Below are 26,991 nucleotides of genomic sequence, written 5' to 3' on the forward strand. Positions count from 1 at the left end.
GGGTCTGTGCTCCAGGTTTACCATCAGTCAGGTTCAAGAACCAGCCAGAACCAACACCCAGCTCTAACAGAAATTAATTTTAATGAGTTTCAGTGTTTATAAAACTGTTGATACCTGCAGTTTCACCCTGCACGTTACATGCTCAGAGAGAGAAGGTGACTTTCCTCATTGCTTCCATGGGAGATGCCTTTGCTCCCTCTGCTCTCTCACTTCAGATTTGATACTCCTGGACTAAAGAAGGAAGGAAGGCCCAAGTTTGGAGGAAGACACGTGGAATGAGGGGCTGTCAAATTCCAAAGGCCACCAGCTAATCTCTGGTTACCCCCCTTTGCTTAGTCTTTCTCCAGGAGCATTGGACTTGAGAGCAAGAAAATGTGGTGTGTGCTGGAGGGCTTGGGAAGATGGATGGGGTTATCCCACAGTTCCTGCCACAGGCTGTGATCCATGGGATCTCTTGGACAGAAAAGAGTAAGCAGCAAGAGAAGATGTTGCTGCTGGGCCCAACTGAGGAGCCACAGTCCTGAAAATCCAGGAGTCAGTGACAGAGGAGCTCCTGTGGCAATGGACAACAGTGACACGAGGTGGAAGAAAATTCCCTCAACAGAAAATCTAGATGGCCTGGAGGCCACAAGAGCAGGAGGGCTGGAAGACCAGAAACCAACTTTTCTTTCCACAGGAGCTCCCTGGGTTGAGGCCTYCTTCCCTGAGGGTTTACTCATGGCCAAAACAGATGAGTTTTCCCTTTAGATGGGGGGTGGGGAGAAGTTGAGATTCTGTCCATAGGCAGCGGACAGAACCTTGCTGTGGCTGGTGTAACCCACCAAATGAAATCCAAAAGGACAGGGCAAAACAATATAAATGTGAGCAGTGCAGTACCAGGTGTCACCAAATGCACTCCATAAAAAACTTCACCTTCCAAAAAGTACTGAATGTTCAAGTTTCCCGGTCAGTGTCCAGCTTTTGAGCCCAAAGCTCAAAACACAATTCCTGAAAACAGGAATGCATTGAGGTGATAGATGAGAAAGGCACCCTGCTTTAGTCCATCTTCCATACCTTCGCCTCTGGCCAGCTCCTGCTCTTGACTTGCTCCTGGCTGACACTGGCAGGGCTGATTTCTGGGGAAATGGGTTCATAGGAGCGRAGAGACAAACTGGCAGCCAGCAGACCCATCCGGACACACGTGCCTGTGTCGTGTTTAGCAAGCATCCCAGCCAGGATTCCTGCCATTAGGCTGTGGAGAGAAAGAAAAGTGGTTTTGAACACAGGGGGAACAGCTTTGAACTCAGGAATGTGGCTGCTCACCTGTAAGGCTTTCATTTGCACCCAAACCAGCACTTACAGCAGCACTCTATGTCACACAGGAGGGATGAGGTCATAATGAACGAGTTTGGCTTTTTCTATATTTATTTTTAAACTCAGAGTACAAAATAGTGTAATTTATTTGCATTTTATGTGCTTCTCATCTGAAACGTTGAGGTACTTCCTCTTGCACCACATTTTCTTTTCTCATCAGTTTTCTGGGTGAGGCAGGAGAAAAGAAAGGCATTTAAGAAAGAAAGAATCTAATTTTCCCTTGCTCTCTAGTTATTTTGTCACTTCTCTGTTTCTTGTGGCTCMTTGTGTCCTCATTATGTTGGTGCCTCCTCTCCCCTAAAGGTTGGATGGGCTGAGAGGGAAAGTTTCCATACCTACCTGAGAGGGACAGCAGGCATAGCTGGAAAAAGAAATCTACAGCTGAAATGAGATTGGAAATTCAGATTTTTGGAAAACATTTRCTGTGGTTTTTCATTTGAGATTTCCCAGCAAAAATGCTGCGTTTGTGATAGACTGGGAGCAACTATTCACAGCAACTACTGTAACAATGTTCAGAAGCTAGGAGAGGATAGAGGAGAAGGCAAAGAATGGAGAGACAATCACATTTTAGAGGAAGAAGCAAGGACAGCAAAATGTGATGGCAGGGAGGATTAATAAACACATTTATGGGGAAGGTAAAATGAGCCCTAATTTTGCACTCCACCTGATTACCTCAGCATCTTTTTATCCAYAACAAAGGCACAGAAGATTATGACTTCCACAGAGTGCTCAATCTCTCAACAGCTCCAGGAGCTGCGAGTAAATATTTGGGGGAGCATCCCCTAGCAATGCCATGTGTGTGCAGGTGGTGTTACGTTGTCAGGGCAGCCAGGGGCAAGGAGCAAACAGACACTGCACCCACATTCAGGAGCTGTGGGAGAGCCACAGGGTGGAAAAGGAGGAATGGAGAAAGGGTGGAAARGAGGCACGAAGAGCCCTGGGTCACTGTTTCTGGGTGGGCATTGTCCCCTGACCTGTGCTTCCAAAGTGTGAGGGGGMTAAGCTGGGCAAGCTTTACATTTTAGATTAGTTTTAGGAAGAAATTCTTCACAATGAGAATGGTGAAACATGAACAGGTCACCCAGAGAGGTGGTGGATGCCCCTGCTCTGGTTGGATGGGGCTCTGAGCAACCTGATCCAGTTGAGGATGTCCCTGCTCATTACAGAAGGCTCAAACTAGATGATCTCTGGGTCCTTCCAACCCAAACCATTCTGTTTTTCTGTGACACTCCTCTGAAACTGCCAACAGGCTGGGCTTGGGACATGTCACCAGTTCATATTCTGTGGAGATGGCTTGTATGGCAGTGCAGTGTCCCAGCACTTCCAGCCTGTTTTGGCACTCTTATTCTGTATAACAGGGATTTCTGGWGTTCAGGGGAGCAGCTGGCATTATTAGGAAGAAAAACCCTGAGGTTTGTTAAGTGGGCTAACCAGCTTGGCAAGAAGTTATTGATTTTAAGGCAAATATTGATGACTCTCTATGTTTAAGTAAAAGAACCACAAAAGCCTTTTCATTCTGCCCACTGATAAGAGAAAAAAGAAGCGTTGCTATGTTGAGTTATTGGTAGGTAAGAGTAGAAAAGGAAATATCTCTCACATACAGACTTTTTGGTCTAGCCCAAGGCAATGAAGGCACAGAATCAATTACTGTGAGTATGAAGGAAGGAGAAAAAAAAAACAACCTGACTGCTACATATAGTTTGTCAAGTTAACAAGGAGCATAATAAAATATTACTCTGACAGACTGAGAATTGATCACTGGGGCTAGGAATAATAGCTGTCATTTCCCACTCCTATCTGTGGCATTGTGTGAACAGCCAGGCGAATTATACAGCAGACTCTTCTGARGCTTCAAAACTGCCAGAGGCAAACGCAGAACCTGATGAAATGCTTTTACAGGGCCATTTTAGCTACTGAGTGGCAGTTCCACTTCCATTGGAGAAGTGTGGAAGTAAGGCAGTTATTTAGTAAGACAGCTTTGATGTAAGGGCGGTTTACTTTGCTTTTTTAGCAGCTCAGCCCGGAGTAATTCAGAATCCTTAGATTGCCAAGAAAGGCTTGGATCTTAAAGAAAAGCAGAACTAATAATGGCAAGCCTGGCTTTCCGAGGTGCTTCGGGGGACGTTTTTAGCAGGCTTTGYGAGGAATCACCGTAACCAGCCCTGTTCTCAGGTCCTTGGTGACTCTTCCTCCAGCAGTGTCATTGCTGTCGCAGTGGAATTTCAAAGGAACGCGATTATGGCCCTTTCACAGGCGGCAGGGGAGGACAAAGCAGTGAGGATGTACCTGTCCCCAGCTCCCGAAACGTTGACGATCTCCTCTCTGCTGATGGGGATGGCGGGGTAGTGGGCAGCACAGAGCCGGGCAGCATCAGCAACCTGCGAGAGGAGAGAATGTGACCGAGCGAGAATTGCCCTGGTAAAACCTTCTGTGCCCCATGCCAGATCCCCAGGGTATGACAAAAAAAAGGAAAAGGCTGAAAAAGAGGCAATAATCTTTTCTTTTCACACTTGGATCGTTTAAACGAAGCTTCCTGCAAACGAAGCTGGCGCTCATGAATATTCACACATTTAATTCTGGCTGACTCTAAACACTGCTGCTAGGAGCCAGCACTCCATGGACAGACAACTCGATTTTCTCTCAGAGAATTCCAACCCCGCAAACACACACATTTTCCAGCAGCGATGCCATGTTTCCCAGGACTGCTGCCACGCCACCCGAAATAGCAACAGCACCATATGGTCCAAAAAAGCAGCGATTGAGAGCTCAGAGTGAGTTTTCCATGCCCTTACCTGTCCAGGAGCYCCTGGATAAAGCGAGATGCTCCCTCCCTGGCTTTTGCCACACAGGAGGACACCGTGAGCACCCAGGGTGACCACCACACAGTGCAGGTGGGCCAGCAAAGGGCGGGCCAGGGCCACTGCAGTCCGGACAACATCCTCCAAGCTGGATGGCAGCTCTTCAGAGAGAGGAGAGGGGAAACTTCTGTCACTGTAAAGGTCCTCAGGCAGCCTTTCTGTGGGCTGACAGCCTATTTATGAACATTTCCACTCTTTATGGGCACTTCTGAAATGTGGTTGGTAAATGTGGTTGCTTTTTTCTTTATATTGTGGGAAACATGGAATTCTCCAGGCTTAGAGCTCCGTACTGCACTCCTATGTTGAGGAACCCAACCCTCAAGGGACTAACAGTGTGTCTGTAGAGATCAAAAAGCTGCCTTGAAGCATGGCTTTCTTGTCTTAATGCAGTTGGATTTCCACCTGCTTTTGGTAGGTGTTTCATTTCTGCACAGGGTGGTACTGCCAGGACAGGCACCCTCTGAGCATCACACTTCAGAGACACATTGACTAACCAGATATTACTCCTGTTTAGGWGATGAAATGAGGCAAATGGGATCTCTGGTTTTGGGCAAGGAGCCATCCCAGGCCTACTGTGACCTCTGACAGGCCATCAGTCCACACAGCCCACGCAGAGATGGCTGTAGGGTGCAAGACACCACGAGCACTTGTGAATCCCCACTATTTTATTACTCTGCTTGTACTACAGGCTGAAGCAGAAAATGCTCTTCTCCAGGATCCAGGTTATCCAAAAGTCTGACTGGCCCTTCAGGGTATTCAATACCTGCTGGCAGAGGGTTCCCGAGGGTCCGGTTTATTGCTCTCAGCTCTTGCAGGTTGGGGGAAATGTATGTGAGTGCTTTCCAGCTGTCTGAGAGGAAGGGCTTCGAGGCCTTGTTCTCATCTGTTGGCTCATAGCACACTTCAAAAAACAATGCAATTCATTAGTAAATTCATTAATTAGTGGTTCATCCCTATGTCAGAGCAGGATGCAGCTTAGAATACTTGGCATAATCTGCACAGCTGGAGGTACATGTTTAACAATGAGAAATTAAAATATTATTTCCCCCAAGCTTGGGACAAGATACCCCAAGGTTTCCTTCTCAGCACTCAGCAATGACACAGCTGCTCCTGGCTCTGGGTGATATGGTCAGGCTCCACTTTTGCGATTTTGTGGTTTTTGGAGCCTGTGCCACGTTTCTAGATCACTGTGTCCTTTGGGATTTGCTTTCAAAAAGGAAGGTGTAACTTCAAATGTTTAGGAAGCCTTGTGAAGGGTCCTTCCCCCAGTGGAGGCATCCCCCAGTGGAGGGGGGCGTTTATTTTATAGGAAGTGGAAGAGAATTCCTCTCAAAAGATGCCTCAGCACTTGTTCTGAGAAGCAAATTACTGCTGCTCAAACTGGCAGACAGGCTCAGATTGCCCCTTGCCTTGATTTAAGGCTCAGAGAGCAGCATTCCCTGCCCTTCTGGCACTGCTCAAGGGCTTGACCAGCCATGCTCCAGGAAATGTGGTTCAGCTGCAGAAAGAGGAAAACTCAAGAGAAATCAGAAATGTTTTATCCATTTGAAGCAGAGCAGCAGAGCACAGAAAGAGGCGCTGAGTGACCCGGTGTTGGAAACAATATACCTTTAAAAAATTTATTTTATTTCTCTAGTCTGATTTTGCTTTGGGGAAAGGAATTTTTTTAAAGTTTTTTTTGGTGATGAAATATCAGTCTATGGAGATGGGCTTAATACATCAACAGACTGGGAGCAGCCCAAAAGATCAGAGGTGAAGAAATTTGGGTCCAATGGGAAATTGAATACTGGGGGTTGCTCAACTCTGAACCAATGGACTTTAAACAATACATCCCTATGGGTTCTGACTGTATAAATTTTGGGGAAAAAATGGTAAAAGTACGTGTGTTTGAAATATTTTCCTGGGCAGTAAATAAGGTAATGCCTGATTCTCTATCACTTCAAATATAGTGTCAGAGGGTATTTCTTTTTCCCACAGTTTTGGTGACAAACCAGCACCTCAGACAGTAACTGGGTGTCCCCAGCAAGCAGCAGGGATGTGCCTGGCCTGCCTTGGCACAGGGTGACATGCTGTGAGGGCAGGTTCTCCTTACCTGCTAGCTGGTGCTCCTTAGCTAGCTGGCACACATACTCAATAGTGGGCAGAGGAACATTTCCATCGATGCAGATGAGCGGGGCCTGACACAGSTTCTCCTGGAACTGGGACACCTGGTTAAAAACCAGGACATAGAGGAGAGACAGCCTGAGTCACTGCAGAGGGACAAAACCATCCCTTGCCAGACTTGACATAAAATTTTAACTTGTATTTCAGCCCTTAGGTGCAGCCATGAACCTAAAAGGGTGATTCCCTAAGGAAAATGGATTTTTCCATTTACCCCCTCTCCTCCCYTGCTCGCTGCCATCAAGAGCTGGATGCAGAGCCCCTCCAGAGAGAGAGATAATTCCCTAGGAAGGCTCCATCCACCTCGTGGAGATGCCTCTGGTGAGTAAATTGCACTTAACTTCCATGTTGCTGTCAGTGGTGAAGCACAGGCTTTTGTTCTGTCAATAAAAGATTGAGCAGGAAAGGAGGGCGCAGTGATGGGGCTTTCAGCCCTTAATCACYGCTGCATTTATGCTTCCCTGATGTTTGTGAATGTTTGGATGTGCTGAGCAACAGTTTCTGTTGATACAGCTCAGTGTGTAGAAACCACAGAGATGCTGGGAAGGGGATGGAATAGAAAAACTTGCTTTAAGCAGCGTTCTGTCCWTTTTTCTTTCTGTGTTTCCCTAAAGGGAGAATTGTAATTTCTGCAGGTGGACTGGATTTATTGCTGGCTTTAAGGTGCCAAAAATGACAAGTTAATGAAGAGGATTCTGGCCTAATATCGTGGATGATGGTAGTGGTGATACTTATAAACCAGAAACAGAGAGAAACTCCATCTGGGTGAGCAGTAACAGAGGGCTCTGGMAGCTTGGCATGCTGCTGTGCCAGTGGGCAAAGTCTGGGGTTTAATTTACCATCTTCCATGCCCTGTGCTCAGCCACTCCCTCCCAGCAGAAACGTCACCAGTGTTTGTCACAGGCCCAGCCAGTTCCTGGTCAGAAAAGCTCCCAAACCCGAGGGGTGGCGTACGTATGGCTGTGATATCTGCTGGTGGATGTCCATGTCCCCCAGGCCCACGCTGAGCTCCCCAGCACTGCTGATCACGGCACAGTAGGTGGCTGTGCTCTTCCCCTCCAGCTCAAGGACGGCGCTCATGTCCTGAAACAGGGGGGACAGTGACACAAGGACATTCCTCTCCCCTGCCACACCTGGGTCATTTTTCCTCTGTGCCCACCCCGTGCCCAGCCCAGCTCACTGCTCTCCTTWGGCAGAAGCAGCATTTCAGAGGTGTCTCAGTCTAGATAGGGCTGGAAACAATACAGCTTTTAAGATTTATTTCTCTAGTTAAGCTTAGTTTGACCTTGCTTTGGGGAAAAATATTCTTTTAAGGGTTTTTTTTTTTTAGAAGATGAAGCATCACTCTGTAGACATGAGCTTAACATATCAACAGACTGGGAGTAGCCCAGAAGATCCCCAGAAAGATAAACAGCATCAATGAAACATCAACAGAATATCAGTGGCCATCTACAAACATCTACCCCAGATGCCTCTGGAGACATCCAGTCCAGAAAAGACTGGATAAAGAAAATCAAAGGATGAAAATCTAATTAACATCAGAGATGAAGAAATTCGGGTCCAATGGGAAAGTGAATATTGGGCATTGCTCAGCTCTGGTCCAAGGGACTTTGAATCAATACATCCCTATGAATTTTGACTGGATAAAGTTTGAGGGAAAGACCTGTAAAAGCATGTGTGTTTGGAATATTTTCCTTGGCACATCCTGTCCAGTAAATAAAGTAATACCTGATTCTCTATCATTTTCAATATAGTGTCAGAGGGTTTTTATTTTCTTCCCGATTTTCGGTGACACTGGCACATGGCTATTTTTTAGCATTTGCAATGCAATAAATGCCACAGGTTAAAGCAACCCTTTAGTAACTGAGTGAGAGGTCTGTRCTGTGCAGTTCCACAGGTTGTGTTCCTGTTGTTACAGAAGGGTGGTCTGCAGCCCTGMCTGCCCCWGTCACCCMTCCCCACASCTTGTGTGACACACAGATGGCCTGAGGACATGCTGGTGACATCTCTTGGTGACACTCTGCAGACAGCAGTCACTTATGCTGTCCTTCCCCTCTGTAATATCATCTCTTCCACATTTCTGTGATGCCACCTCTGTGCCACGTACCATGTGCTGGCAGTAGTGCAGGACAGACTCTGAGTGCTCATCCTTCCCCACAGCTGACAAAAGGAGAGGAGCTTGTCCCAGACGGCTCAAACAGTCTAAAAAGCAAATGGAAACAAAAGCTATTCACAAATCCTGAGTACTGTGAACACAGTGACAGCCTGTGCAGGATGGGTGGCTCTAGGAAAGCCCTCTCCTGAAAGATTTCATGCTCATCAGTCCTTGCCTAGAAGGATGCTCAAGATGAAGCATCTTGGGCTGAGTGAGGTGTCCTACAGAGAGCTGAACCAGCACCCTGAATTTTAGGATTATTTGGAACATCTGGAGTGGAGAAAAAAAGGGGGGAGAAAATTCTGCACTTTTCTGGCATCCTCTCCTTTCCCATCTCWGGCATGTGGGTTTTCCCACACTGCTTCTGAGCACAGCATTTTCTGGTGCTGGCCCTCCCACACTGCTGTTCCCACCTCGATATCTTACTAGAACCACTGAATCTGAGTGCATTAATGGGAAACCCCTCCTTCTCTCCTTTCAAATTGCACAATTTGTACCTCTGTGGGTGGCGGGGGTATTTTTTGGGTTTTTTTTCACTTAAGATTCTTCATTAGTGATCTGAAGCGACGGTAGATTTGTGCTAGGAGATTGGGAAAGGTCTAAAAGCTGGAATAATTCTAAAATCTTTCTGTAATCTGTCCCTGTYAACTTCAGTACAAGAAYATASGTCTGCTGCTGCTTGTGATGGAGCYCCAGGTAYTGTGTGATCCTTTCCCACTGCCAAGCACTGCAGACTTTTCTCTTCTCCAGTAACCCCTGTACCCCAGCTCCTTTTGTCCATAGGATGTGGCTTATCGTTTTGGAGCTATGATTATTCCTTTCAATTTCTGGCTCTAAACACAGTTCTAAAGTGATTGCATCCTGGCATTAATTAAATCTGAGGCTGCTCAGTAGCCATTGGAGACTCTGATGCTTATTTAACTTTGATTTGGGGTTACTGCTCTGTGTGCTAGTTAACTTCATATTTGTGGGCCTTCCTTTTCCTGATATCAGCTCCCCCTTCCTCTTATTTCTTGGAATGGGCCCTGCCTTTTCCAGGCACTCTGCCCACTGCTATGCTGCCTAATGTGTCCCAAATCTTGTCAACATTCCCCATCTCCCGCTGTGGAAGGAATACCAAAGGACAAATCACAGCTGGCAYGCAAAGCCAACACCAGGCACCTGCCAAGTTCCTTCCAACGCCGCCAAAGGTTCGTCTCACTCTCCCAGCATTTGTTTGCCCACCGCCCTGGAAGAGAAAACCTGTTATTTGGCAAAACTGAGAGGGCTGCTTGGTGCTGTTGCAACAACACCATAATGATGTGAAGTTGGTATTGCTGAAACAGARATCAGCAATCCGAGGGAGCAGAGGRCATCCAGCTCACAGAYTGAGGGYRTTAMAAAYTTCTAGAGCCATCTACTGCCTTCAATCTCCATGACAAGGCCTGCTTTCAAGGAGGGGGGACCCACTTGATCTCCCCATGATTTGTTTATTTGGTCTAACTGGCTAAGAACTCCCAGAATGGCCACTGAGTGTTTCAGTCATTGTGAATGCCTTCCAAATTCACCTGCTCATAGCAACCTGTGACCCCAAAGCTGCTGGGGCTCTGCCTTCCAGGCCACCTGGCTCCCACCTTAAGCAGTTTGTGGGAGTTATTTATTTATTTATTTATTTTCCTCTTTGAATGTCAAATGAGATCGTTATCTTTGCCTGTACTGCCTCCCTACTTAATTCATGGAAGGATTTGTTTCAGAGTCTGAAGACTTTTTCACTCACCCATTGCTTCCCAAACATCTCTCTCATTAAAAATACCATTCTTGCACATGTGTGGCTATCAAATTCTTTTCTCTCCCTCTGCCTTCCACTCCTCTGTCCATCTGCCTCTCTGTCACAAACAGACAAATTGTGAGAACACAGGCAATCGCTCACCCATCTCTTTCTAATTCTTCTGCCAGAAGAATGACATCAGTTAAGTGCTCAGATCAATTTGGGCCTCATCTGACTATCAAACCGTTTTAGAGCTCTTGTTTTGTAAAATCCTGAAAAACATTTCCCATGTCTGAAGACAGCCCTAATGCCTGTGTGCAGAAGCTCCTGGCCCAGTCTCTRCCCCACACCAGCCCAGGTGCACAGGAACACCCCTGCAAATTCACATTTTTCTCCTTGTAAACACCACTCCCTTTTCTAACCAGGAAAATGTATTGCCATCTCACTGTAAGACACATTCTGCCCCCAACCCATCAMAGTGCTTGGGCATTCTCAAAATTCCTGCTGAAGCTCCCCAAGGGTTCTTCTTCCCCATCTGTCCTTTGCACACAATGCTTTCTCCCACATCCAGCCCATTGAAATACGATCTTTTATCACTCTCATCTGAACTCCAGGCTCTTTTTCTCAGCCCTGACTCTCCCTGCTTCTGCAATTTGTAAAAGTTGGTGCTAATCTTTGATACCTTTGATTTTCTGTCTGGCAGCTCTCCAGGCCCTAAGCTGTTCAATCCACCTGAGCAGAACTGCCTGTGTAAAACCAACCTTTGTCCAYCTTTGCACCACTTGCCACTCCTCATTAACAGAAATGCCCCTCCCTTGCATTTCCTTGTGCTGCCTGGTACTGGAGATGTTTCTTCATCTGGAATGAAGATGTTTCCATCTGCAACTCTCTCCTGTTGAGTGTTGCAGATTTCAAAAGCAAAGTGAGCTTGGCTACTTTAAYTCTGTAATAGAGGCAGCCAAGGGGAAAATAAACCAAAACCAAACCCCAATATTACAAAATAAAGAGCAAGGATGGTTTTTTAGGCAAGTCAAACAACATGGCTTTGAACACTGGCCCCTGTTTCACCTTAAAAGAGGGTGCTAGCTGCCATCAGCAATAAGCACAAACTGCAGTTTATATCATTGCATTATCTGTGTTTTAAAACTGATGCCTGCAGGAATGGTGAAAATACTCATCAGCTCCTTTTGCAACCTGGTATTCTGATCCTCTTTTTTAGTTCCCCATACACATCAGAGGCAGAGTTTCTGGAGTTTTTATCCAAGCCTTGCCCTGAGAGCAGATGTAGCAGCCTCCTGCTCAGGGATGCAGCTGTGGGTGACCTCTGCTGTTGTACAGCCCCACAGGGAATAAAAGAAATGCAGATGCTAAATCTGTCTTTAAAGTAGCAGGTGGGTGCAGTGAGAGAGGAACCAGCAGTTGGTTTTAAAGGAAAAGAAATGAGTGGCTTTCATCCCACTTTGCCAACTCAGTTGTAACTCCAAGTCTGGGGGTACTCAAGTATCTCTTCTTGTGTTTGGGTGGGACTGGCTGAGATTAAAGAATTTAGGTGAARATGGGTTTGCTAAAAGTGATCTGAAACAAGACTGGGTTGATGCTTTCTGGCAAAGTTTCTGAAGAATTGAGAAATTCTCTGGAGCTTTCTTTTTCCATGTCCAAAGAGATTTGAATTCTTAATGTAAAAATGAGATTTTTTTTACTCTGCTCAATTTCTGGGTATCCTGAGAGATTTATAACCATAATGCTTTTCTCTGAGCAAAATTGTTCATCCTTCTCAGCAGGTCAGAYAGTTACATATTAAGAATTTAGCTTCTGGATAGCCTTGAAAGGAATTCCCTCGTGGGAATTACAACCAGGTCAGAACAGAGCTGCTTTCCTGCTGAGACATCATGAGCTGTGAGTGGTGCCCAGTGCTCTGCAACAAATCCAGCAGGTGTAAAGGTGGGATCTGCTGGGTGCCAAGCCCTTTGAGAAACCAACTGTCTTAAAAAAAGCCAAAACAATGACGTTGAGAGGGCCTTTTCCTCTGTGCCTAACCCCAATACTTGTCAGCAGGAGCCTTTTGGCTGTCAGTTCCCAAAATCCTCTTGCAGCTTGGCATTTGGGTATTAGCCACATGCACCATGAGCTCCAGGGCTCACTGAAGGCAGAAGGGCAGATATCACCTCATTATTTTATGCAGCATTAAAAACCTCCTTTTTCCCTTGTCAGCTGTTCCCAGCAGGATCTATTCTGCTCCTTTGCCCCCTCACCATGCTATGGGCAGTCCAGGGATCTACACTCATGTCTGACRTGCCAAAAAGTGCCAATTCACCTTGGGCACAGCTCAGCTCATTGTCCTGATGGCTGAGAGTGGGTTCTGGGTGGAATTGGTCGCAGCTCAGCTGAAACAGCTGAACTTTTGCTTTTGCAAGCCCCCATAACTGATGCCACAGCRTATTTCACCCTTGACCATTATAACATTGCTCAGCCCCTGCATCATTAAATTGCCAAATTCCTCCCAGACAGCTTGCCCAGCACATTTTCTCTGTATGACTGAGAGGTCTTCACAGGCTGCCCCATCTGAGGGCAGAAGCTTCCTGCCTTGGTTTCCACCACAGAGTAATTTGAGACAATATAAAACTTTTGAGGAAGCTTCACCACCTCAATCTGCAGTACTTGGTACTGCCAAAAATTGGCCACGCAAACAGCATGGGGGAGTCACAGGTTTGTTCYACTTCAGMTTCTTGTTTGCTTCTCATTCAAACYAAATTGAGACAAAAGGAGTCTGCTAACATTTAAAATGTTCTGATTTTTAAAGCCTTTGTTTTTTGGGKTTTTTTTTGGTATGAGATTCAAGTCCTTCATGAGTACTCTGCACTCTAAACAACACACTAAATACCCAGCACTACCTCCCAGGTCTGTGTGTACACACACATGGATATTAAACATGGTTAACACCTTYCCCCCAACCCCTTTGGCTCGGGACTGCTGTAAAAGTAGCTGGAAACCCACTGGTGCCACAAAAAAAACCTCCAAATACAGTACCAGGATGTCAGGGTTCTGCGCCTTGGCTATAAAGTCAACGTTGATACCTCCAATCACCACCTTGAAGAGGGGAAAAAAGAGGTAAAAAGTGTTTGGAAGGACTTCAGGGGAAAGTTTCCAGGTCTTTGCTTTGCCTACTCACTTTTCCCACCCTCTTTGAAAGCTCTCCCCTTCACAGCACTAAAAACAGGGTTTATTTTGGATGGCTGGACACAGGTTTGTAAAATCCCAAGCAGAAAGAATCAAAATCTTTTCTATCTGTTGCCTGTTGAATTGTGCCTGCAGACAGCCAGCCCCAATGTGGGATGTCACTGTGCGCTCACAGGGGTGCTGGTGGCTTCAGAAACATCGAGCATTGGTGTGCAAAAAAGCAAAGAAAAGCAAAGAAAAGCAAAAAAAAAGTAAGAAAAGCAAAGAAAATGGGAAAAGTGGGAAGGAAAATGCAGTCGTTTCTCACAACCTCCCCAGAGAAATGGCCATACTCCGTGACACTTTACAGATCACTTTTTTATTGTCCTGCAAAGCCAGAAGAAGTGGTTCAGCTCCACAAACAGGAAGTTTCCAGATGCTTTGGGGACATACAGCTGKTTTTTCTCATCAAAAGCTGGGTTAYTGMCTCTAGARTCRCTGCCCTCTGTTAGRTTGACAAGTCCTATTGCAAATGGGTTTTAAGAAAATCTTTCATGTCTCTAAAGACCCCCTTAAACAGATTTCCTGTAAATTACATGGCAGGCACAAAATCCAAGAGAGTGAAGAGAGTATTAGGGTTATAGTAGATCTTGTTTGGGATGTGCTGTAACTCTTGTGATTTTGTCAATGGTTAGCAGGAGGCCAACTAAWAGATATATTTATAAATATTTATGGCTCAGCAGCTCAAAATATCCCTCCCCACCCTCTTCCATGTCTACTCCTGCAGTCACAAGTTCCCTGGCACTAAGAGCAACAGAGCTGAAGCTGGACATAAGGGCATGGCAAAAGGTGAAAAGGTGATTAAAGTTTTAATGGCCTTGATGGTCTAAGACTTAATGAGATTAGGCCATTGTCAGTGTTTATTCCTTGTAAACCTGGGTGGGGGAGGAGGAGAGGACAYATCCTTATCTTTGAAGAATAAAAACAGAAATAAAGGGAGAATGAAGAGTGTGAAGGAGAATGATTGCTCCCTGGCTGAGTCACATTTTACTTTTGGGCACAGATATAAATTTATCTGCTGCTGTCAGCACAGAGGCATCATATGGAGGCAGGGAGAGGACTCACTGGTTGGGGTGGGGTCACATCCCCTCGCTGAGGCAGCTTCCCCTTCCTTCTGGCTTTCTGTAGYTTGCTCAGGGCCACTGCAATGCAGCTGCCCACCCTGGCGTTGTTCTGGATCAGTGCAAGGTCTGTTTGGCATTTCTTTGAGGAAAATGAAAAATACCAGCGAGTCTGACCTGTTAGAAGCTYATGTAGGAACTGTTTAAAGGGAGAAAGCAGGAAATAATGTACTGGGACTTGATAGGTTCCATATCATAATCATTTGGGGACGTGCAGTGGGTTACAGTGCTACATGAAAGTTCAGATTTTTTGTTTTGTTTTGGGTTTCGTTTGTTTGGAGGGTTTTTTTTTGTTTATTTCTTTTTTTTTCTTTTTTTTTTGTTTGTTTATATGTTTCCTCCCCCAATGTCCACAGAGAGGAAAACTGTCTTTGACAGGTGGGGAATAGAAGCAAAGGCTTCACAGAGAAAAAAAAAGGTAAAGCACTTAAATTATAGCAGAGAGCCTAAAAACCTTAGGGGATCTTGGTCAGCTTTTCCAGAATGAGATTGCTACTGAGATTTTGCCAAGTCACTCTAAGCAATGTTTTTTTTTTTAGCAATTGCACTGTGAACACAGGCTTTAAAAGCCTTGCTTTGTGGCTGCACAGAGCTCTAATATCCAAAAATGCCTTTACCATTGTGCCCTGGTTGGTCAGGTCTCCTGGAGGGCTCTCAGCAGAGCCTGGATGTGAGTCTGGCTCTCCCACATCCCACACTGGCATTTCTCTTGGCTGTGCATTTGTCCTCCAGGTTTCTCTGTACCACATGGAATGTTGGAAAAGGCAATGGGATGTGCAGCACAGYGCTCTGGGAAGCCCAGAGACTTTCCAATGTCCCCAAAAACAGTGTCCTGAGGATTTCTATAGGCTCTGGGCCACCCATCTGTGCTSTCCTCAGAATTTTAATGGAAAAGGGGATAAAGACAATCGGGATGGAGGTGTTAAGCTCTCATCTGTTCGCAGATACTGAAATGTTTGCTCCTTTCTAGACTGTCAATAAAGTGACAGTGTTTTCTGCCAGGCATTGTCAGAAGAGACATGAAATATACTGGAGCACTTTCTTTTTCCCCTCCTTTAGCAAAAGGATACTGGAATCCAGTGATTTCCCATCAGTTAACTCTGTGAGCTTCTGTAACAAAAACGGGGTCACTTCTTTGCCTGTGATTCCTTTGGACCTGCAAAACCAAAGCAAAAGCCCACAGATGAGCTGCAGTGGCATCAGAGGAGCTACASTGCCAGCAGACACTTTAATCTCCACAGCCACACACCACAACAAGCCCTGCAAACACACTTTGGGTTAGATAAAGCTAGAGTTGGAAAGTTGTTTTGGGGTCACCCACACCCAAGGTTAGGGTCCAGCTCCTGCAGCAGTGCCCTTGAATTTGTTTACTCCCCCAAGAGCATGGGCTGAGCAAAGGAAAAGGCTTRGGGTGCTGCTCACCTGGCTTGGCTGAGAGCTTGCTGGATGGCCTCTTCGATGGCCTGGCCCTGGGCAGCTCGCTCCTGGGGACAGGGCACTGCTATCAGCACCCCRCTGCTCAGCCCCAGCCCCAGAGCACTGTCTGCAGGAGGATGGGAACACTGTTAGTGCCTCTCCCTGAGAGCCAGCTGCTGAAGGAAAAGGACACAAAACAGTGGGCACAGGCTGCAGGAAGCTCAAACTCCAGCTCTTAGCTAACCCAAGATCAGGATCTTTTCCAGCTACCAAACAATTCACATCTGCTTATTTTGTGTCTATCTGTACAGTAAATGGGGCAAAAGATTTTTTTTTTTTTYTTTTTTAAAATGATTCCCCTTCCAAAGGCCCAGAAACTGTTTTGGTCAATATATTTTTATGAGTTGCCTCCACTTCACCAGGGTGAATGAAATATGAATGAGTATGCCAAGCTGGCTGCAGCTGGYTTGCAGTTGTACTTGTTGCACAGACTGGACTTCTCTGCCACTGTATTTTCAAAGCACTTGTGATGCAGGAATGGGGGAAGAGGGATGGCATAWTTTTCAGGGCAAATTTTTCTGCAGATTTAAACAAAGCATCTCATCCAGGGTGATTCCTGTGTCCCCTTTTCCAAGACCTGACAACTTTGCCATCTGAAACACACCGATGAGTTTAGCTGCCTCCTCTTCATCCCGGACGTGATACGGTGCTTGGAAGCCACTGTGGCGTGAGAAGAAGGCTGGGAACTCTCTTGATTCTCCAAAGGCAGCCACACAAACACCCTGAGTCTCCTGCAGCAGTGGAGGAGAGACAAGAAGGTAATCAGTGGAGGGAAAGGGGAGCCAGCTAAAGAAAGGGACTTTTTCCTTCTACCCAGAAAGAAACTGCCTTTCTTGAGCATGGGTCTTGATTGTTTTTATCCACTCCTATTCTATTCTATTCTATTCTATTCTATTCTATTCTATTCTATTCTATTCTATTCTATTCTATTCTATTCTATTCTATTCTATTCTATTCTATTCTATTCTCTATTCTATTCGATTCTATTTCTATTCCATCCCATCCCATCCCATCCCATCCCATCCCCTCCCATCCCATCCCATCCCATCCCACCCCATCCCATCCCATCCCATCCCATCCCATCCCATCCCATTTTCTCATCAAGATATTTCAGGACAACAAGACAGACATGATAAATGGCTAGATCAGGTCTGGCTCACTGAGGCAGAGATATCTGAGAGGAATATCAAAAAGTTCTGCTTGCAGTTGAGAAATACTGATGTTGGGTGTCAGCTGAAGTGCTGACCAAACCTTGAAAGGTGACCACTGAAAATCATCTGGGTTCCCTTTAAATTCTGATTTTATTTTAGTGTTCATTGGATTTAGCTTTCCTGATCCATCAACTTGTGGAAGCATCATCCCAGAAAAGCAAATCTAAAGCCAGAGAAAAAGGACATGGCTTGGACTACCTTTGACCTGCGTTGGAACAGCTGCTGCAACAGCCCCTTGGACATGGATAGATCTGTGTTAGGGAGCAGCCAAGAGCTTTTACTGGACTGTAAATACGGCTTCACATCTTTTCAGCAGCAATTTCTGAAAATCTTCAGCTTAGGACCCATCCCAGCGCCACTGAGCACAAAGAATGAAGTTATCTACTTCCAAAAACCACAGCCCATGCTGCCTACCAGGTATTCCAGTGTCCTGCCAATATCAAGGATAGACTTGGCTCCTGCAGACACAACAGCAACCGGAGTTCGTCCCAGCTCTGTCAGGTCAGCACTCACATCCAGAGCTGTCAAGGGACAAGCAGCACTGTGTTAGTGATTGTGTTCTACTCCAAACTGATGAGATCTGACCTAAAAAGCCACATWTGGCTGTGATGGCACTGCTTGAATTGATAACTGCTTAGGTCCATGAGTAAATATTACAGGTTTAGGTCATGCCTTTAGGCGTTGAGATTAAAAGAGATATTAACAAAAAAAAGACACATGGCTAAGGGCAGAGGTGCAGCCTTGCACTCTGTCTCTTGTCTCTTTGATGACATGGATAAAAAGCAAGCAAAAATTTGGTAGAAAAGAAAGAAAAAGGTGTTTTACAGCAAGGATGGAGTTCAAGATGGAATATCACTGAAGCACATTTTGAATTTGGAAGTGACAATGCTCGCAAAAGAAAGAAGTACCACAGGAGCTGACCTAAGGAAACCGCCTGGCCTGGAATTTACATCACATCTGAAATGGATGGCACACAACAGGGCACTGTACTTGTGCTGTGCTGGAAGTACATGAGAAGAGAGAAAGCACTTCAAAACCACAACCATACAGCCAAGACTGGGCCATTTTCCAGAGAGGAGCACACACCTCTAATATCGAGCACCCTTTTATGGCAAGACTCCTCTTTTCCTCAGCTGARMGAGYTGATAACAACACTGTGCTCAGCCAKTATCAGGTTATCCAGACATTACAAAGAGGGAGAGGTGCAGTSAGCTCCTGTTGCATCAGCAAACAATGTCAATATAATCCCGTGTAAGCRAAGGATAAAGAGAAACTTCCACCCCCTTAACACTATCCAGGGCTCAAGAGGAATATTTTGAAGCTTCTGGAAAGGGGACATCAGGGAGAAAACAACCATAGTTTGCTCAAGAAGAATGTTAACTTTATTCTTCTGAACAGACAGCTACTGTAGGACAGACAAAAGGGGAAAGAAGGAATCAAATAAAACTGTAGCAACAGAGAGAAAAATAGAATAAATTGATGTTCTTACTGTTCTCCCCRTCCCGATGGACACCTCCTATGCCACCTGTCACAAACACGGGAATTCCTGCTTTGTGTGCCACWATCATCGTTCCAGACACCGTAGTGCCACCAGACAAGCCCTGYTGGGGACCAAGCAGTGACATTCAGCAGCCAGGGGGACCTGGAGAAGCAGCAATGTCTGCACACACAGCAATGTGAACAGCTGACCAGTGAGATTCAAACACAAACATTATTTCAGGCARAAAGGAATTCWCTTAGGAGTTGGGCTGTACAATCYTTGTGGGTCCCATCCAACTCAGAATATTCTGTGATTCTGTGAATCAYSTGTATAAGCTGTTCTTGTTCCATGGGCAGCCCGTGGCAGTTTTAGCTGTCACTTTAAGCTTGGTGCAGCCTTTGTGTCACATAGTTCACATGCAATGTGATCGTGTCTTATCATGCCAATAAGAATATTCTCAGCCAAGTGCCCATGGCCTGCCAGCCCACCCAGAGTGACTTTTCAGGAGCTCTGTTTCCAGTAYGTCATTCCCTTACTCTGTCATAATTTTACTCCAGTCAGGACCAATAAGATACCAGTTCCCATGATATTTTTGAGAGGTTTGGAAGCTGGAGAGCATTACACTGTTGCTAGAAAAAGCAATAGAGCACTGTACTTTACTGGGAAAGACCATACTAGAAAGTCTGCACACCATACCTGGCTGAGGACGAAAGGAAAATCTCTGCGAGACACTTTGACTGCATTTTTACTGCTTGCCAAGAACTCCAGTTCCTCRTCTGTGAGTCCCACGTGGATCTGGCCCCTTAAAATACCTACAGTGGCTGGCACTGCTCCATTTGTTCTTACAATTTCTTCCACCTCTCTGGCCATGCTAAAATAAAGCAAACAAGACACAAAATAAGGCAAGGAAATGGTCGTGTCTGATGGCTGTCATTCACAGTTCTGCAGTTCTTGTGATTTCAGCTATGTCCTGCTCCTCTTGTATCTGCCTCATGGCACAAGTCTTTGCACTTGAACTTGCAGAAGTGAAGAACTTCCATTTTTAAAGATGATTAAGCTGCAAGAGTAAGGCTTAGAGAATTCTACTTTTAATTTCTTTTTCCCAAGGTAAAGAGCCAGATTTAAAGTCCTTACTTTGACACTTAAAATGCTTCCTTCAGTCTCATGGTTCAATTTTTTTTGGTGATCTCTACTACTGTTTCAGCTTTCTGCTTGAACCTAGCTKGTTTTCAGCAGCATAGTTTACCACCCCCTTTCATCCACTCTCTTAGTTTCTTATTTTCTTCTTTCATCATAATTTATTGGGCCCTGCTATTTGTTGTAGAAATTTATGGGAGTAAAAGCTGSACTCAGGYGCACARTTAAAGTATTTTAGTTGAAACAGAGGAGCTRCAGTGTCCAAGCTCTGTGCTTCATTTTTGAGAAAAATAATTTGGTTTACAAGCAAATCTGGTTGTACAGTAGCCTATATTAGAGAACTTCTCAAAATAGGCCTTTTCTGTATCTTTTACCTGTTATTTTTCTGACATCACAGACCTTCACAGAACCCCCAGGTACTGCAATTCCTGCTCAAATGACCAGAATATATTTTTCACAATAGAGTCAGATATAGAGTAACAACAGTGCCAAAAGCTGCTGCCTTGGGTTATCCCAGGGCTCTAGACTAAATCCTTCTAAGTTTAGCAGATTTTGTGTTGATCATTCATACACTATCTATTTAAAGAACAGCTTCTTCTTCYTTTCTGAGCTATCTGGACACATGCTAGGCAATCTTTAACTAGTGAARCCATCTTTTCCCCAAAACTGAGTTTTTAGAGCTTCATTTCAAAACAGAATGTTAGGCAGAATAACAGCCAGGTAAAAAGCAAGATGGAAAATCAATACCAAAACCTTTCTGTGYTCTCTGCAAGCAAGGACAGAGGGGAGAGTGCAACAATTTCTGGCCCTGTAACTCAATGAAACATAAATCTACTGAAAATCAATAAATATCAAGAGTAGAGGTGTGGGGGGTSGTCCATGCAGGGTACAGAAGACATCAAGAAGGGACCAGGAGCTCTCACAGTAACTGCTCTGAGTGGGTAAAGGAACAGATTTCCCTATTGTGTTTCAAACCTTTTTGCATTACAAAAGATCTGGGAAAAGAAACTGCAAAGTGTTCTCAATGTCTGTAAAGCTGAAAAGCCTGATAGCTCTCTTTTAGAGGGAGTGGTGTCATTATTTGCTACTGCATTTTAAAGGAAGCCAGAAATTTAAGGGGTTTGATAAGGAGATAACTGGGCTTTCCATAATTGTCCTTAAAAATCCTAATAAAATGGTTTTACACTTGAGCTCCTATTATTTTGCATGCCTAAGAACCTGACATTTCCACTTGCTCTTTCAACAGCTTTGGCTTGACCAGAATACTGATATCAATGCAGTGAGTTATGGCTTCAGTCTCACAACTTCACTGAGCAAGGAACATCAAAATGCAGCACCTCAGGTTGACAGGATAGGCCATGCCATGGGTAATGATGGTGCTTTCCAAGGCCACAACCGGCCTSCCCTCCACCAGAGCTTCCTGCACAGAGGGATGGATCCTGACATGAGCACCTGGGAATAAACATGGAAAAGTGAGTTATTTGCGTGGGTATTTGCAGTAACTGCTGAGCTGTTTTATAAAGAGCAAACTGTCGTCATCACAACAAGTTTATCCCCCTCTTCAGCTGTTCTTTGGGGTGAATTTACAAATAACTTGGAGGAGACTAAAGCTGTGTTTTATGTAAGTGAAATGTGCGCCAAATATCTCTACTGTTAATATGAATTACAATCCTCATCRCTTTCACTCAAGGTTCCTCTGCCACCACTTTTGCAGTTGTGTTGTCACWGGCTCCAGTAACATTATTTGAACATTATTGTGAAAAAACTGAGCCCTGCCACCATGCCTAAAGATGGGGATATGTTTTAAAACAGTGGAAGCACCAAGGATACCATAGTAACCCAATATATTTTAAGACTACTGTACATCAAGGCTATCRTGGCTCTTTGCTGTGCTCCCAGAACACTGCCAGCAAGGTCTCTGCTGAATTCAGATGAGGAAAATGCTTTCCACCAAGGAGCTGTTTCAGAATGCACTACTCACCATGCAGAAGTCTTCTCACCTGGGTGGCTCCACGTGCCATGGAGGACACGTGTCTTCCCAAGCTGTAGGTTATCTTCCTAATCATCTTGTGCATATGGATGGCCCTGAGATAACAGAAGGCAGGTGGAAAGGAAAGATGGAATTTAGCAATGATGTGACCCTGAGAAGTGAAACTTATCAGCTCTTGCCTTGACCTTGGAAGGCAGACAGCCCTTGCCTGGAATCTGCTGGTGTTTCAAGCACGRGCCAGGGTGTCCAAACAAAATGTTAAAGTGCAGAAATGGAGTTGGAAAGGGTCACCCTTCCATTGTCAATGCTGGGCTGAAATCGTGGTGGAGCAGAGAAAAGCATGGGGAGTGACAAACCAGAGAGAATTCTGGAGTAGGAAACCTTTTAAATTCCAGAGTGACCTGCTCATGACAGATTTCAGACCCAGCCACTGCCACCTCCTCTCAAGGAGGAATCTACAAGGCAGAATAGTGCTATAAGGGGATATGAACTCGTCTTTTTAAGAAGTCTGGGAGAAAATAAGCAGCTCAAAAAGGAGCTGAGAAACCAGACTGGAACTGCAAGGAGGAGAGAGCAGCTTTCCCCAGAGCCGGGAGTGCTTTATGCAGGCTCATGTTACATCATCCTTCTTAGCTCAGTGCCTTGGAAGCAGAGAGGCAATTCAGCCCCAGCAACAAACTCCAGAACTCCTCTGGTCTCTTAGCAACTCCTTTTCACTCTAATTAAATTCATTCCCAAACAGAGAACGAGGGGGAGAGAGCTGTAAATGTTAAGAGAGTGGTCTGGTCTGAGCCTCAGGGCAGTTTCACTCAATGCCTCACATACTTTCCCTGGGTTTTTGGCCATATCCCTCCAGTCTCCCCATTCCTCACCCCTTCACTAGGAGGAAAGGATTCCCTTCCTCAGTCCTTTGTGCTCATTGTTAATTCAGATGGCAAATTAATTAAAATACAGTAGAGTGTTCGTATTACACTTAGCAGAACATGGCTTTGCTCTCTCTGTAGTCTGTGGCACTACAGCTGTACAAAAAATTATGTTGTTATACCTGGGGACAATACATTTGCCCAAATCTAAAGACTCCAACAATGCAGGACAGTTTGGGCTGTGTTATTCAAGAAATGTGGGCCTGGATCAACAAGACACAATGCACACCTGACTGAAACATTAACATTTTCCCCTTTCCAAATCCTTTTTGTGCTAAGCTCAGCAGCCTGAGCTGTTCATGGGCTCATGCAAATGTTCTGCTATTGCTGTGCRTGTGCCTACACACCCCTCGCTCTCTGGGGCAAAGTCAGCTTTGGAATAAATTCATTAAGCCAACAGGGTTACGATGCCAGGGATGGGCTGAGCTGTGCTCTGAATTTTAAAAACCCCCCCAAACTCTGAGAGGGAACARCCAGGAGTGCCCAAGCTGTGCTGGSCAGGGGATAAACCCAGCTGSTCACCAGCTGAAACCCAACAGGGCTGAGCTGATATTCACGGGAAGYTCAGCCAACAGCCTGAGCTGGCTCACAGATTTTCAAAGCTTGGCAAGTTTTGCAGCAATACCCACAGGACCTTTTGCCTCGTAACCAAACTTTGCGGATTYGTAGCTCGAATTGCAGGCAGCTGGAGCACAGAGCCGCTCTCCTCCCTCCTCCACACCGTCCCTGGTCCCCTCCCCTGTGGCCCATGTGTCCGGCCCATGGAGCAATGTCCTGGTGTCCCTTACCTCGRGCTGTCCGGCTCATGGAGGGAGTTGGGTGGGTGCTGGAGCAGTGCCTGGCAGGGAGGAGGAGGMGRAGGAGGGGGTGTGCTGGCCAGGACTGCTGGCCAAGAGAGTCTATTTATTATTAACCACAGGCACAGCTGAGCTCCACAACTGCTCCCAGCCCAGCGTGCAGGGAGCTGTTTCATGGCAGGGCTGGGAAAGCTGCTGGGATTATTTTTGTTCGTGCGGAGCCAGATTTTCCCCTCGCTCCTTTTTCTCATTTTTCAGATTCCTTCACTATTAGATTTTTTTTTTTTTTAATCAGTGGATTCCTTGCTCGCTAAAACAATGCCTTCACAGACTGAGCCCCTTTGTGCTTGTTCCTAAAAAGCAGAGGAATCACATTCATGCCTCCCCCGCAACTTTGCCAAATGCAGCTGTTAAAGCTCTTTCTTCTCAGGGTGAGAGCTTTGCCCAGCTCTTGGCCTCTCCAGCGAGGAAAGCTGCAGGTCTTAAGATGGTTGTGGCCACATTTTTAACAATGCAGACACCTGGCTACACCAAGAACTCAAGTTGAATTCATAGAAAAAACTCTCATAGTCTTTTCCCATACACAATCCATTCTAGCAGTTCAAGGGCAGCTTTGAACATAAGTAAAATTCATAAATATTTGTCCCCTCCTAAGAAAACCATGATACTTCAATATCTAATGTACTGGTGTTGTAAATGTTTCAGATTTATATCCTCCAGAAAACATCAGAATTGAGGGTTAGATGGCCATGAAGGAATTGATTTACAGGTTAAAAGACATGATTCTGTGCAGCTYCCATGCAGACATAAAACTAGCTGAAGTAATTACTAATGTATTGCTGAAGTAATCAGTGTCAGGGAACTGATTTTACTGCAATCCATTAATCAGGAAATTGTAAAACACAGGTTGTTAAAGCAGTATTCGCACTTTACACTCGTCCCTTTCAGAAGAAATTTCTCACAACTTTTGTTTAACCCAGCAGTAACAAATTGTGTCTTATTCTCTACATCCTTCCAATCTCTTCAACTAAACACAGCCAAGGAAACTTCAAACAAAACTTGCTGAGTTACAAAGACAATCTGCCTCTGACTTCTGCTACCCAGGCTGGAGGAAATTTAATTGCAGGAATGATGGATTGCATCCTCAGATACCATAAATGGATGCTGAAGATTTTGTGAACAATATCTTTTTCCTGGGAGGATGGGTAGCCAGATGTACTGGAAAGAAAATGTGTAGGTAAAATAACATTTTTTAGRAATACACACAATTTATAGTGACATAATTTTATTTTCTATTATATCTATCTGGAAAGACTGCAGTATTGTAGGAATCTATCTGGACCATCATATTTTTGACATACCATCAGGCAAGATGATTTAGTAACCAAGCTGATTGCTCAGTTTCCAATTCTCAGCATCATCTCACAGTGATCTTACACAGTGGGACCCCCAAGTTCCTCCTGTCATACTGGGTAAATCAGGGGTAAAGATGTTTTGCTTGATTCACCATTTTATCCATTAAACCCTGTTGGATTTTTAGCTCAGCTTTCCAACACGAACCTGTACGTCTCTGAGACAAAATGGGGCCACTCAAAGAGCTCCCTGAGGGCACTACCACAGTATTGTGCATACCCACATTCTGAAATTGTTCCCAGGAGATTTCTGCAGTGTGATATATGGCTGATCATAGTGATGATGGGGTTTGGAAGCAGCCAGTGGGTGCTTCCAGGAGAGAAAGCTCTGGAGAAGAACAGGAGATGGGTTTGTATGCAAGTGTGGGGCAGTATTAACTCTGCTGCAGGGTTTGCTGCCTTTCCTGTCCTGTCTGCCTGCCCTGACCCCAAGTTTGCTGCTGGTACTTCCCCCTCCAGGCCTCTGAAGTGGGGTTAATATTAAACAGGTTCCTGAGTCAAACGGGAGGGGCTGGGAACAAAGAAATTGCCATGGCAAATTCCTATTGCCTGCTGGGATCAGGGACACCCTGGCATTTTTCTTTCCCAGCGATTCCTGGAGTTAACATCTCCCCTGAAACCTCTCTCAGGGGCATCACAGCCTCAGGCATTAAGGAAATGGGAAACTCCACATGACTTTGGTCTCTCTGTCAGGTCTGCCATGGGACAGTGTTTTCTTTTCCCTGTGTTCCTGATTTCTGAGGGTTTCTTTACAGTTGTTGAGATTTGGGATTTCTGGGATTTGCTTATTGGTGCTTCTCTGGTTTTGAGGCTTGCCAGTATCCAGGAGACCTCCTAGAGACATGCMGAATCATACAGAACACATTGAACAACTCATTTATTTCACTCAWCTACTTCACTCTAGTGAGAATTATGGTGCCTGGAACTGTCTCTCTTGTCAGGGCAATAATCTAACCAATGTGAAGGTCTGACAAAACTGCTCTTCAGTGATTTAACCTCTTTAACTGTCTGACATGCTTCTTTTTTCATTAGTAGAAGCAGATTTTCATGATCATTCTAATGGATCCAAAATAACTTCCCAGATTATCTTAATGGCTTAAAAGGATTTGATTTTTTTTCCTAATATGAAGTAATTTTTCCTCCAGCTGTTTCTAACAGAATGCAAGACTGAACATACACGCCTGGTGAAGTTTTTTCACTTTTATTTCAGTGCTGAACATTGCAWGAAAAATGCACTGTGATGGAATTAGAAGCAGAAAATAATCTTCTTTTAGGTGTTAAACAGGTCTTCCCAATTCTCATGGGTCAGTTTTCCACTGAACACYCAGGCTTTCTCATAACAGGGATTTGTGGAACTGAACTTACAAACTATTTGGCATTGATCACTGTGCTGATAATATCAGGAATGAGTCTGCTGGATCAAGGTCTTTATTTGGGTGCTCCTTGTCCTGGATGAGGGCTGGTCTTGTACAACCATGTTCATTCCAAGAACGAGCCTTCTTGTTTTTTATGCATCCTTGTACCTTGGTTTGGTACCTTGGTTTGAAATCTGTTAAAATCAGTATGTGAATTTTACCTCTTTCTAATTCAAAGCTATGTTTGCCCAGATCTGGATTCTACATACTCCAGAAAATGCCAGCCAACATTCCCATTGCCTCATTCCTTAGGTAGTGAGGGCACTCAAATCATTGTTTCAAGGTGTCCTGAAAACAAGTTTACCTCTTCTCTCCTGTCTAGCGCTCTTCCTAAAGTCCAGCTATGCTACGGTGGTGTCTTACTCACTATGTGTTTAGAGCAAAGGCTTCATTTCAGTATTTCCTGGAGAGACTGACAGCTTGAATGTTTGATTTTTAATACATTTTCAAGGAGAAAGGCAAAATATCAGTAACATTGCATTGACAGACATCTCCCTTCCCCTTGCCCCTGTGCCCCTGCTTGTCACAGCCTTTTTGGAA

The 26,991-nt window shown here is 45.1% G+C and overlaps 1 protein-coding gene across 1 annotated transcript; it reads right to left on the bottom strand.

Moving 5' to 3' along the window:
• Nucleotides 1-82: 82 nt before the first annotated feature.
• LOC130578421 (uncharacterized) lies at nucleotides 83-21,995 on the bottom strand. Its single transcript, XM_057374490.1, has 18 exons — nucleotides 21,896-21,995; nucleotides 21,252-21,366; nucleotides 19,474-19,648; nucleotides 18,787-18,898; nucleotides 17,712-17,818; nucleotides 16,691-16,817; nucleotides 16,033-16,153; nucleotides 15,681-15,766; nucleotides 14,555-14,679; nucleotides 13,301-13,360; nucleotides 9,688-9,754; nucleotides 8,479-8,573; nucleotides 7,326-7,454; nucleotides 6,304-6,418; nucleotides 4,975-5,112; nucleotides 4,063-4,312; nucleotides 3,640-3,768; nucleotides 83-1,231 (listed from the first exon to the last, which is right to left on the bottom strand). The coding sequence occupies exons 1-18, from the start codon at nucleotides 21,987-21,989 to the stop codon at nucleotides 1,036-1,038; spliced, it is 2,241 nt and encodes a 746-aa protein (XP_057230473.1). The 5' UTR covers nucleotides 21,990-21,995; the 3' UTR covers nucleotides 83-1,035.
• Between the last annotated feature and the right edge of the window lie 4,996 nt (nucleotides 21,996-26,991).

Source organism: Malurus melanocephalus, unplaced genomic scaffold, assembly GCF_030028575.1.
Source record: "Malurus melanocephalus ecotype Western Australia unplaced genomic scaffold, MMel_1.1 scaffold_226, whole genome shotgun sequence".
Classification (NCBI taxonomy): domain Eukaryota; kingdom Metazoa; phylum Chordata; class Aves; order Passeriformes; family Maluridae; genus Malurus; species Malurus melanocephalus.